At 35.6% G+C, this 14,493-nt stretch overlaps 1 protein-coding gene across 6 annotated transcripts in view; it reads left to right on the top strand.

Moving 5' to 3' along the window:
• Positions 1 to 14,493, top strand: part of LOC149788613 (globin-like) — a 97,240-nt gene that overhangs the window by 77,573 nt on the left and 5,174 nt on the right. For 5 of the 6 annotated variants that reach the window (XM_089974690.1, XM_089974687.1, XM_089974688.1 and 2 more), the window contains one exon: positions 10,128 to 10,263. In XM_089974690.1, coding sequence (XP_089830816.1) covers positions 10,148 to 10,263 — 116 coding nt within the window. In that variant the 5' untranslated portion in view covers positions 10,128 to 10,147. Of the gene's footprint in view, positions 1 to 4,132; positions 4,254 to 10,127; positions 10,264 to 14,493 lie in introns of those variants that run through there. The other variant, XM_089974689.1, reaches the window with a different exon arrangement.

The raw sequence follows: 14,493 nt of genomic DNA, 5'->3' as shown, positions 1-14,493 counted from the left end.
GGGTCAGACACAGTCTGATACCGAAGCCAGAAGAAATAGAGAATGTGAGAATGTTAAAAATCACTGAAGACCTGATAGAAGAGCTCTTCAGAGAAGAAATGAACAAGGAGAAAGAAGAATGGACAGAGAAGTACAGACTTCAGAGACAGCAACAACAGCAGCAACAACAACAGCAGCAACAACCTGAAGCTGACAGAGGCTTTGTCGATTGTCGTATCGACACCAAAGAATTCTTCTTCTCTTTCCGAAGAAGCAGACCTATTGCCAGAAAGTCTATCCTCAGAGGACATCGCATTCTTAGAAACTAAAAAAGAATGCCATAGCAAAAAAAAACAACAAAAAAACAGCCCTTTTCAGGGCTACCCAATAGTCTAGAAAAGAAATAACTATTAATTTGCCAATGTGTGTAGGTAGAGTAGTGTGTAAATAAACACTAACTCTTTCTTAAAAATTTTGAGGGTATGTGTTGGTGTGTTTGTGTTTGTAAGTGATAAAGTAGGTTGGTGAGGATAGTAGATTAAAATGATGTTAGTTTGTTTTTTTTGGGCTGCTTGAGGTGTATATTTGGGGTTAGATTGGATTGCTTTGAGTATGTGGATAGTCTTTTGAAGTGATGGGTAGCATAAAAAAGTGAGCGAGTGTTTCTTTTAGGTCCGCGCGTTGTTGTTGTTTTTTTGGTCATGATCTAGGTAAGATGAATTTTATGTTTTTAGGGGGGATGTTTTCCTTCACGTTCGCGCTTTCAGTATAAATTGAAACTCGTTCGGCAGTCCAGCTACCCTTGTTGATTGATCAACACAGCCAGAAGAATGACTAGCAGAATAGTGAAACTGTTAGAACTCCAGATGCACCTGGAATATGCCAGGCGGATAGTAAACGAACTATCAGCGGAGGCTATAGTAGAAGAAGCAAGAATAAAGAAGGAAGAAGAGGAGAGAAGACAGAGGGAAGAGGAGGAAAAGAAAAGAGAAGAGATGATGTCGTTTAATATTCCTGAAACAGAGGATTGGGGTGCTGAAGCGAATCATCCTCCCTCTGCGCTCCCCAGAAGAAAGGTGAAAGAAGACTGGGGAAGAAGATGCGTGTGCGGCGCCAGGCCAGGAAGGTGCAACCATTAGATAGGTGCATCTGGAGTTTAAAAAAACAGCCCTTTTCAGGGCTACCCAATAGTCTAGAAAAGAAATAACTATTAATCTGCCAATGTGTGTAGGTAGAGTAGTGTGTAAATAAACACTAACTCTTTTTTAAGATAGTGTGAGGGTATGAGTTTGTGTGTTTGTGTGTTTGTGTTTGTAAGAGCTCAGGTATGTTTGTGTGAATAGTAGATTATGGGTTTCTTAGCGTATGTGAAGAGTAAAGTTAGGGTTTTATTATATGAAATGAGAAAGTAGGGGGATGTTTTCCTTCACGTACGCGCTTTGTTGGGTCATGATCTAGGTAATATCAATTTTATGTTTTTAGGGGGATGTTTTCCTTCACGTTCGCGCTTTAAGTATAAAACTAACAGTGTTTGCCATTGGAGCCCATTCTACGGAATAAGCAAACAAGAAGATGCCAGCAGCTTCAGCTTTGTACAACAACCTTATGGGAAGTTGGTATTGGATGGTGGATGGATTGAATGTAGCAGAAAGGCTTGAACAGGAATGGAGGCATGCAGTGACAAAAGACTTCGTCTCAAGACAAGTAACCAGCCTCCACTTAGCCATCGATATAGTAAAAGAAATGATAGAGGATGAGGAGAAGAGAATCAGAGGTTTAATTAACCCACCGTATGTGAAAGTGGGTAAGTTGAAAGAAGCGATAGTTTATGTGACAAGTGTAAGGTGTTTTTTAGAAGACATTGTGGAATGGACAGATTGGTCTTTTGTGAAGTGGGGCTTAGACAAGCTTAAGAAAGCGGAAGAAGTAATGAGGAATGTGCTGACCGAAGAGGTCAAGAAGATCAAAGAAAAGTGGTCAAAGGAAAGAAAAGAAGAAGAAAATAGAAAGAAAAAGGAAGAACTAGAGAAACTAAATGCAAACTGGATGAAAATCCAAGAGAAGTTCCGAGCCATGGGTCACCCGGACTGGTTGCCGGAAACAGAAAAGAAAAAGAAGAAAGGAATGATGGACAAAATAAGAGGATGGTGGAAGAAGTTAAGAAGTTAAAAGAAGAAAAAACCCAAAGGCCCTTTTCAGGGCCCCCATATTTCTCGAAAAGAGATAGTCTTTGAATTGCCTACCCTTTTTTTAAAAAAAATTTTTTTTAAAATTTAAAAAAAATCCCATGTTAAATTCCCCTTGTACGTAGAGTGACCCACGATTTTTCGCCATGTTAAATTTCCCTTGTACGTAGAGTGACCCACGATTTTTCGCCATGTTAAATTTCCCTTGTACGTAGAGTGACCCACGATTTTTCGCCATGTTAAATTTCCATTGTACGTAGAGTGACCCAGGGGTCCCTGTAATGCTAATTCCCATTGTACGTAGGGTGACCCCATTCACTACTAATGATAACATTCCCTATCACTTTTGCATGACGATTTTCAAATTAGTAATGTAGTATATATTGCATTTTCATACGAACCCGATGCTGGTCGAAGGGAAATTAACTGCTGTGCTCAACACCCCTATTCATAACCTTCGGTTGCACTACACCATGTAACACTCCGCCAAAAATAGTGCATATCGCTAAGAGCTATTTGAGGCATAATACATATTAACTATTGTCAAAATAGTCAAAATAGTGTGATTCAACACAAATATTGAATGTTAATTATATTATTACAGATTAAATTACAAATGCATGACCAAACACAAAAATCATTGTATCATATGTATAGCAGTAAAAGTGGGCCACCAAATGAGTTGGGGGTGGGGGATTAGAGCATGCACAATGCAGACATGTCATCTTTGCAGGAGACAGCAAGTGCATTATTTTATTGTTCAGTATAACGTATTCTACGTAAAACCTTGTTATATAAACTGTTTACTCATCTTGAATTATACTTGCACTTTCCTCATAGTGAAAACTGGAGGTGTCTTCACTACTTAAAATTGCATCGAAAACAAAGATGGCAGATATCGTAAAATGCATCAAACGTAGCCCATTATATCAATCATACAGGACATTCTTGGGCAAAACATCTTACTTAACATAGTCTCAGAATACCTATTTGTACATGAAACTATTAAATTTGTAATTTAAAGCATTCAGACAATGCAAACAAACAATGTAAAACTGCTGATCACGATTTATATATATATGCGACAAGAGAATGGTACATATCAATGAATCACAACAAATCTTGCCCAAACAGAAAATATTTTGTAGTCATGTCAAGTATGTATGTATGTATGTATGTATGTATGTATGTATGTATGTATGTATGTATGTACGTATGTATGTATGTATGGATGGATGGATGGATGGATGGATGGATGTTTATATCATATACATTTAAAATAACATGGCATTTAAAGTGTTGGTATAAAGCAACTTCATATACCAATAGTATTGGTATATCAAATTGTGATTTGCTCATGGCGTATGAATACGCACAAAGACCATGTTTGTATAGCTATTTTGATATGACTTTCTTGGACTATTACATTTAAAAAGGAGAAAAAAACGAGAAAATGATTTTCATGTAAAATATTTTTAAAGAAACCAATATTTGTGCACAAAAAACATACTCAATCCAGGAAATAAATATTATTGAGCTCCACCCTGTGTTGTCTGCTGTCATTTGTCAACACTCCTGTTTCCAGTCTCTCCCTCTTGCAAAAATGAAACACTGCCACTCTGTGGAAAAAAGAAAACAATGACATCAGATAAGGAGCAAGATGATGAAGCAACATTTAATCTACTAAACTGTGAGTTAATTGAAGAGTTTGACATTATTCAACTCGTTTCATAAATTCAATATTAAATCATTACCCATCTGGGATCCTCTATATCTTCTTGTAAACTGGAGCGGCTAGATCATGTTTTTACCCGATGCTCTAAAATGTTATCAATAAAGATATAACAAGTTACATAGAAGATTCGGTAGTAAAACTCAGTTACATAGCTTCCTCAAGCATGGTGGTTATTGACTACTAAAATTACGTCTAATGTAGGTAAAACGGCTATAAATCAACAACTGCACACTTTGTGTGATATAAATCAAACAAGTTTGCCAACATATCGGTACTACCACAGTGTCTAAAGGACTAAAATAGTGAGTCTTTTACCACGACTGGTACTGCCTCCGTTGTTTCTCTGAAGATGTGTAAGTATTCATTTTTGTGTGCTGTTGGAAAGTATAAAAATTTCTTAGCGGCCGTTTCCCTCTATTCCACAAGGACGTAGAAATCAGCGTGCATATAAATCGATTAAAAACAAAGTGGTGACAATTATCTTGATGCAAACATTTTAAATGTAGAAATGAGGCCGATATAGGAAGAATGGCATGAAATAATGACGGGGGTGGGTTTGGATGGTGTCCTTACCAGTAGTTCTCGGTAATGGCTGTGGCTTGGTGGTTAGAGTGCGGGACTCATAACTGAAAGCTTGCGGGTTAGAATCCTAGCATCCACTCGCCCCTGGTCGGCGTCAATGGTGTATCATTGGGAAAGGCACTATCCCCCATTTGCCTAGGTACTGGATAACTTGCTCGTGTTGCTCAAATTAAAGCAACTGTCTTGGTAATAATTAAGAGTTTGACGCTATTTTTTCTGAATTTATCGTGGTTTAAACTGTCAGTTGCCGAATCAGACAGCAAATAACACCTACCAGTTATGAAGCCAATTATATAATTATATATATATATATATATATATATATATATATATATATATATATATATATATATATATATATATATATATATATATATATATATGAAAATGACTAGCACTTATATATATATTATATATTCTAGCATATGTTATGCATATATTTTACGTCATAGTGCTTATTTGTAATATAGGCCACTGACCCGTGATACAGATCCATACATCATGCGGTACAAAAAGATGTTATAGTGTGTAACAAAAGAATATTGTATTGATAAGAAGTAATATACATGAAAGTAATAATTATTGCTTGTTTCGGATATAGGTGAGATACAAGTATATTTTGCACAGTAATCAAACAAACGGATTTAAGGTTAACCCATGAGTAATTTTATCGTAATTTAACTCATTCATTTTCTTGTTAACTTTGTAAGGGCCGTAATACCTTATCTAAAGAAAAGTTTGATGAATGAGCAAGAGAGACAGAACTCTATTACTAGACTCAAACGTTCTCTTCATTGTAGTTCTGTCAAACCATAACTTCACTTTTGACTTGAATTGCTGGATGCCAAATTCAAGCACAACTAGCTGGAAAATTCCAAACATAAAACTTGACCCTTGATCATTTTGGACAGATTTGGGAAGGCCAAATTGAGTTAAAAATAAACTTTATCAAAGCTTTTACTATTGCTTTAGTTTTGATATTCCTCAAAAGATGTGCCTCTGGAAATCTTGCTGACGCACATATTATGATCAACAAATATTGTTTACCTGACTTGGTCTTAGGTAAGGGACAGACACAGTCTACCCTTATTCTGCTAAATGGTTCATCAAATGTAGGAATATGTTGCAGATGAACCTTAGGAATCTTCTGATTGGGTTTTCCTACTATTTGACAAGTGTGACAAAATCTGCAGTATTTATAAATATCACTTTTAAATGTTTGGCAAATATAATTGATTCAAGATCTTGTGTTAATGCTTATTAATCCCTAAATGACCAGCCAAAGGAGTTTCATGGGCCAGACTAAGAATTTACTGCCTGTATAATTTTGGAACAACAAATTGGATAGTTCACTGACCACTCGTCACCATCAGGTACCTCGAGTTGTCTCCATTTTCTCACAAGAGTTCCATTTTTAATATAATAACAGACAGGTGCTTATGTGGCTTCATTTTCACTAATGGCATTTTGAAGCAAACAGGAGCTCTCGTGATTTTTTTCCTGTTCGACCACAAATGGTTGTCGTTTGTTACCCTGATTAGAATAAAGAGAATGAGTAGTTAAAAGTGGATCACTGTGATCAATGCCCTTTAATTTATCAGTTAAGGAGTGAAAGTGGCCTCATCGAAACCATGACCAATGCATGTGCAATAGCTCTAGTAACTGCACAAGCTGGGTATAAATCAGAGAATTCTTTTTCAATAGGATCGACTTTCTAATCCAAACAAAGCTTCTCAGTTTCAAATGGATTTCCTACAACCTTATCTCCAGCTAGGTCATTGCCTTGTAATAAATGACCGCTCTCAATGAATAAAGAATACACTGTTCCGACTGACACGTGTCCTGAGACTAAGTCAGATGACAAATTTATACAATGGAAAGGAACAAAGCCGCACTCTACTCCCTCAACGAGAACACTCTCATTAGAAGAAGACTTTTCAGAAAAAGACAACGTACCTGACAATAGAAGACTCTGGGAAGCTACCGTGTTCCTTAAAATCTTAGTAGGGATGGGATTGGCTGAATCACTCATGAGTGATATAGAACGCTTCGGCACGAATGGTTCATAATTCACCATAATACAATCAAAACTGGGGTTTATTAGACCCAACAAATGTATTGCTTTCAATACATGACCGTGACCTTGACCTCTTAGAAATTAGAGCATTTGGAATAGGCCTGTCTTGATTTTTTGCTTATTTTTTTAAATTTGTAGCAATCAGAAATAACGCGTCCTTTCTTCTTGTAATAGATATAAGTAGGAAGAGATAAGGTTTTCTGATCAACCTTATCAGAAACTTGATTTCTAAAAGCTGTGCCAGATTGAAATTTAAAAGGGCTGGTATTATATTGAAATACGTTTTTTTACCAGATGACGGCTGAGTTGAAGACTTACTTACAAAAGAATCTTTATGAGCTAAAGAATACTCATCAGCAGCATGAGCAGCATTGTTCAAGGTTTCGACTTTATGCTCATCAGGATAAGTTTTAATGTCACTGTGGACACAGTTCTTGAACTCTTCAAGTATTACGACTTGACTGAGATTTTCGTAATCTTGATCAAGTTTCTAGGCTAAGGACCACTTATCAAATAACTGCTTTTTTTCTTTTTCAAATTCGATATGTTTTTCCAGCTTCCTTTTTTTAGTTCCTGAGTATTTGCCGATAAGCCTCAGGGATTAACTCATAACTGTTTAAGATGCATTTCTTAACCAGATCTTAGCCAGCACTCTGCTATATTGACAAGGATGCATATATGACTCGGGCTTTGCCAAAAAGTACACTCTGTAATAATATAGTCCAATTGTCCCTTGGTCATTTCGAATGTTCAGCAGTTGTTTCGAAATCAGGAAATATTTGTCTATTTCTTTTTCTCTAAAAGGTGGCACTAATCTATTAGTAACATCAAAATTTGAATTTGTATGTAAAGTAGGAATGTGCATTTCACTTGCCACCTCTAATTCTTTTAAATAAATTTGAAATTCTCTTTCTTCCTTTTCTCTTTGCATTTGCATTAGCCTTTTTCCTCTGTATCCAATTTAATTTGCATTTGTTTTTCTTCTTTCTGTAACTTTTTTCTCTCTCTCTCCTCTTTATCCAATTGCATTTGCATTTGTTTCTCTCTCTCTCTCTCTCTCTCTCCGACTGTATTTGCATTTGTTTCTGTCTTCATTTTCTCCAACAGAATTTGTTTTTCTTCTTTCTGAGGTTCAATCTTTTTTCAACTCTTAATTCCATCTTGTATTTTATTTCTAAATTCTTATTTTTTTGTTAGAGTCTGATACAGACTTACTAATCATAACCAAAGCACTTTTATCCAAAACTTCTTTTCCACCAAATATTGGACCAAAATATGTTTTATTTCTTGCTTCTTTAAAGAAGCTCGTGCTTCGGAAAGATCATATTTTCTGGGAAGTCGAAGCAATTCATCTTTTTTCAAGAAGTCTAACTGCTCCTGGGTAGGATTTGAAATAAAGATCTCCACTTTTGATGACAATGTAAAAAGCTTGCTTATTTCAGTAAAGATATATAAAACGTGAAAAAATACTTGGGATTTAACACATTCCGAAACTAGGGGAATTTTAATTTAAAAAATAATGATTTCTACAATAGTTTAGCGAAATTCATATCCCGGACGAGCCCCCAATTTATATTATGAGTCTATGCTCTTAAAATAAGTAGCATAAAAGAACGAAGGCATCAAGCTTTGTCAAATTTAACAAATACTTTTTTTTAGTAGAATACAAAGTGAAAAATGAGAAAAAGATTTTACGGTATTGTGAATTAAATCAAAATTATTATCCAATAATTAAAGACACAAATCCTAGTAACAAAAAGTCCTAAATGAAACAGTGTTCAAGTTCCGATGAGATCCAAAATTGCAGTCGATGACGTGTCTGTTATGATCAGCGAAGTTCTGTGTCAACATTTTCTTGCTGAATCACAGAAATATTATTCCAGGTTTGAATTCAGTATAAATTCCAATGAATGTCTTTATCCAAGAATTTTGTCAGAGCACTTATGTATTTCCAGAGAAAATAATCACCTCAATGCAATCATCTGAAGACACTAAGGAAAGACAAGCGAGGTTTTTGATCCATGGATGGATCAGCAGCACTGTGATAATTTTAGAAGTTTTGCAGCATCAACTGTGTATTAATTGTATCGGAGTTCACGAAAAACGGAATAATAATGCCTCTATTTTAAGTCAATAAGGTAAAAAGAACACGATGTCTTAGAGCTATATATTTTTGACATTCCAATAGAACGGGTTGAGCTGATTTTTTCCCCCATATGCCCACGTGTATAGTACATACTGTTGGAAAGGTGGTTTAAGATAAAATGTTGTTTATACTACTACAATGGTTCTCAATTGCTTATGCTGGACTGGAACCGCCCGATAACTGATGTAATAATGTAACGGAGTGTTGTGTAAATTAGGAGGCGTTTGTTTGAGTCGTTGAGTAAATACAATAAGGAATGATCATACACTCTACTATGAAGAAATATTTTCCTTTTGTAACTCAGGGTCTGAGCCTGAATATTATTTTGCCTGTGTATGTGAGATCTTTCAACTTTAAGGTCAGTTACAATTACCAAAATATTTGTCTTTTCAACCCTCAGAAGCAAGAACGATTGTCTTCCTTGAATTCACTGTAGTTGTACTCAGAAAGGAACTTAAACATTCTAGTATGACAACCGCCATATAGGACTTGTCGCAATTTTTATGCTCTCATTTCCTTTTTCAGATGTGTTATTAACAATTAAAATGTGTTATTTATGATATGGGTATGTGGCCTGCATTGCAATAACAACTTGACGGGGACCTACAACTTTAGTGCATCAAGCTTACTTAGTTGCTCCTGTTAAGTTTCGTAAACTGTTTTCTCTTTCCATCGTACTGACCCGGCACTGTGTGTGAGCAGCACTCAGTGTATTTATCTCGCTTTTCAATTCGAGAATTACTGAACTTGTCTATTTGGCAGTTTGATTCGATAAAAGGCTTCAGCCGATGAGCTGTTTTGTTTTGAACTTTGGCGAGTTGTTCTGGAACTAAAACGTTATTCCACCTCTGCACTAATATCGCGGCGTGACAACATTTAAATCACATGACAATCCTAGGTATTTCATTGTTTTTCTTGTTAACGCTGAGACCCCACTGGAACAATCAGATCGTAGCTTGAGCAACATACGACCACTGCTTGATGCGAACCATTCGATCATCTATGTGACCTATTTCTTGCATTTTTTTAATCTCAGAGTACAATCCACCTTAAATTGTAGATACACGCTGGCTCTGATCATAGAAAGAGAGCTTCGAGATCAATGTCTCAACATCGTGATTCAGCTCACTTGGTGATGTAGCGTTTGTATAGGTTTTATCTGTATTATTGGTGTTCTATAAAGAATTAAAAAAAAGAATCCTGAGAGTAAACAACTGTCGTTTTGAGTACGACCGCCATCTTGATTGTTTCTCTATTGATAGCCCTGTTTGAACCATTTATTAATATTTTTTATTCTTGATAATTAAATCATTTGTAATGTTAAGTAGTCAATATAATACATAATATACGATAATATACCCGAATAACAAGAAAGAAACCAGCAATAGTAATAATGCCGATGTTCAACATTTTCTTTAACAGCTTGTTTTACCCGAATCGACATGGACGAGCCTGACCCCAGTACCGGCTTAACGCCTCGCCAGAAGGACGCGTTACGATCAACCTGGAAGGTGGTTTCAGTCAACCCCGTCCCCACGGGTGTTGCCTTCTTTATTAGGTAGGTTCTACACTTAGTTCATGCGTGCTCAGTTTCATTAAACCTTTAAACTTGAATCATTTTTATCATACCGGCTTTTGCCTTCGTTTTACTCTCAGCTGTTGATATACCTCACTGTAAACTATCTGAGCATTGCCCCTCCCTCATCATTGGTGGAATTTAAACTCTAAGACACATCCGAATACCAGAAATTGTTATAAGATTAGTAATTAGCACAATGCACAGAAAGAGTTTCGCGACATTAGATGCACACTCATCAGGGGAAAGCAATTATCTCCCTTCAGTTTTTGTTTGAAATGATTACGGGAATTATGCGGTTTAAAATTATCTTTAAGAGTTTTTATGCATGCAATAATTTTTAACATTAATTTCAAGCAGATTTAAAAACAAACATATTCACAAGACTGAAATTTATAATGCTCTGTTCTTATCCTTGTAGACCATAAATAAACATTAAATAATATACGTAGATCTCGCTTTAATGTAGACGCTGTGTATGACAAAGATGATATTACTGACCAAGCATGAGCAATAAAAGACTGGAATACGATCTCCTGAGTGGTAGGTAGCATGCTTAACCCATCATATACAAGATTATAGAAAGGTCTTACTCGTAAGTAAAGCCATCCAGCATTTGTATGAAATAAGCCTATTCATAAAGTTTGATTAAATTGGGGTTAGAAATACAGATAATAGAGTGGTAAAAGAAACCTCCTAACCAATCAAATGCTAGTCCACCTCATTAACATAAATAGAAAGAAACCCTTAGCCAATTAAATGCAAGTGCACCTCAAATAGATCACGCTGGTAATTAAACTTAAAGAATATCTCCAGGATTTCATGGTATTTACTATGTATGATAAAAATCGGATCCGAAATACAGTCGCTAAATTGGATCGTTAATGTGTTGACAAGCTATTTACTCTTTATGATGCAAATCGGATCGTTAATGTGTTGACAAGCTATTTACTATGTATAATACACATCGTATCGTTAATGTGTTGACAAGCTATTTACTATGTATAATACACATCGTATCGTCAATGTGTTGACAAGCTATTTACTATGTATAATACACGTCGTATCGTTAATGTGTTGACAAGCTATTTACTATGTATAATACACGTCGTATCGTTAATGTGTTGACAAGCTATTTACTATGTATAATACACGTCGTATCGTTAATGTGTTGACAAGCTATTTACTATGTATAATACACATCGTATCGTTAATGTGTTGACAAGCTATTTACTCTTTATGATGTAAATCGTATCATTAATATGTGGACATGCTATTTACTATGTATGACACGAATCGGACCATTAATGTGGTGATTAGCTATTTACTGTGTATGACACGAATCGGATCATTAATGTGGTGATTAGCTATTTACTGTGTATGATACGCATCGGATCCGAAATACAGGCGCTATTGTGTTGACAAGCTATTTACTATGTATGCTGATATCGGATCTTAATGTGTTGATAAGCTATTTACTATGTATGCTACAAATCGAATCCGAAACACAATCGCTAATGTGTTAACAGGCTATTTACTATGTATTCTACAAATCGGATCCGAAACACAATCGTTAATGTGTTAACAAGCTATTTACTATGTATGCTACAAATCGGATCCGAAACACAGTCACTAATGTGTTAACAAGCTATTCACTATGTATACTACAAATCGGATCCGAAACTAAATCGCTAATGTGTTAACAAGCTATTTACTAGGTATACTACAAATCGGACCCGAAACACAATCGCTAATGTGTTAACAAGCTGTTTACTATGTATGCTACAAATCGGATCCGAAACACAGTCGCTAAGTGTTGACAAGCTATTCACTATGTATACTACAAATCGGATCCGAAACTAAATCGCTAATGTGTTAACAAGCTATTTACTAGGTATACTACAAATCGGACCCGAAACACAATCGCTAATGTGTTAACAAGCTGTTTACTATGTATGCTACAAATCGGATCCGAAACACAGTCGCTAAGTGTTGACAAGCTATTTACTATGTGTGCTACAAATCGGATCCGTAACACAGTCGCTAATGTGTTAACAAGCTATTTACTATTTATGCTACAAATCGGATTCGAAAATCAGTCGCTAATGTGTTGACAAGCTATTTACTATGTATGCTACAAATCGGATCTGAAACACAGTCGCTAATGTATTAACAAGGTATTTACTATGTATGCTACAAATCGGATCCGAAACACAGTCGCTAAGTGTTGACAAGCTATTTACTATGTGTGCTACAAATCGGATCCGTAACACAGTCGCTAATGTGTTAACAAGCTATTTACTATTTATACTACAAATCGGATTCGAAAATCAGTCGCTACTGTGTTGACAAGCTATTTACTATGTATGCTACAAATCGGATCCGAAACACAATCGCTAATGTGTTAACAAGCTGTTTACTATGTATGCTACAAATCGGATCTGAAACACAGTCGCTAATGTGTTAACAAGCTATTTACTATGTATGCTACAAATCGGATCCGAAACACAATCGCTAATGTGTTAACAGGCTATTTAATATCTATGCTACAAACTGGATTCAAAATACAGTGGCTAATGTGTTGACAAACACAGACTATCATGTGCAACGTAACCTTATTTATATGGGTGGATGTCGATCACGATGGTAACCTTACTGTCATGCTTGGATCTGGATCATGGTTTTAACCTCACTGATATGGATTGATCTGGATCATGATTGTAACCTTACTGGCATGGTTGTAACCTCACTGATATGGATTGATCTCGATCATGATTGTAACCTTACTGGCATGGTTGTAACCTCACTGATATGGATTGATCTCGATCATAGTTGTATCCTCATTGATATGAGTGGATATCGATCATGGTTTTAACTTCATTGATATGGATTAATCTCAATTATGGTTGTAGTCTCAATGATATGGATTGATCTCGATCATTGTTGTAACCTCATGGATCTTAGAGAAGTCGGGAGGCATTAGACTGTACTCCGAGTTGTGCGCTCGTTAAACGGTGGGAAGGAATTCTAAGGAAATTCTAAGTTTGGATTGCGAACGAAGGGTTCTTGAGGAAGCTTACCGTGCGGGTGTGAGAGGCGACACCCGAGAATCGGAGAGAGGGAAGACACATTGAGAGCACGTGGGAGGTTTATTGTGACGTCAGCAGTTTATATGGAAGCAAAGTGCCGGAAGGAACAAGTGTCTGAAGGACGGATCCGGAAGTGTCAGGAGAGCACTATAGTCAAGGATACAGGAAGTACCAAAACAGAAACAAGAGGCGGACAGATGAGTAACAGTCACAATACTGAAGGGAAACATTCTCATTGAAGACTTTAATTTTATATGATGAGATAGTAAGTGGCAAATGTGAATATGTCATTCTTTGTAATTGTTCCAAAGAAACTGCGATTGAGAAATTTGTGGATGAAAAGTTGAATACATTTGATATATTTTATTAAATTATACCTTTCATCTTAAGTTATTTATACACCTATACTGTCGGCATTGCTGACTGGGGACTCGAAGCTACTTAAATTTTGATTGTACATCTTCTCCGGTGTTAGAAATAATACCGTAGGAGGCACGTGACAGTACGGAAATTCCCGGCGAATCTTGTTCCGAGTTGAAAGATATTAACATAATGTTTTCGATATTCATGTCAAAAATAGTTAAATTATATTATTTTTACATAACGGTTGTATCTTTAAAAATTAATGGTGCATATTACAAATATAACTATATTTGTGATCCTTTAATCAAATGTTTGGGAATGTTGTGAAACATAGTCGAGACTAATCCAACTTTCGAAGAAATATCGGAATTATATCATTCATATATATATATATATATATATATATATATATATATATATATATATATATATATATATATATATATATATATATATATATATATATTTATGACTGTAAATTGTAGTGATGATCTATATAGTTGGATTTGGTGTACCTATATAAGGTTTATTTTAAGATATTAAAGAACGTAAAATTGCATATGATCTAAATAAATGCTTACGTTCATTTTGACTGTTATTAAGAATATGATTATTAGTAAAATATGTTGATAAGATTCGGCCTTTTCGTATTGGAGAGATCGGTCAGGTGGTATCGTCAAAGAATTATGTTAATTCCTACTGCATGGGTTAGGTCACATGAATATGTAATTTTAAATAGTCGATGGAGTAGTAAGATCTG

Source organism: Sinohyriopsis cumingii, chromosome 11, assembly GCF_028554795.1.
Source record: "Sinohyriopsis cumingii isolate HCF-2022 chromosome 11, ASM2855479v2, whole genome shotgun sequence".
NCBI lineage: Eukaryota > Metazoa > Mollusca > Bivalvia > Unionida > Unionidae > Sinohyriopsis > Sinohyriopsis cumingii.
This window is presented reverse-complemented; position numbering and strand designations above follow the sequence as displayed.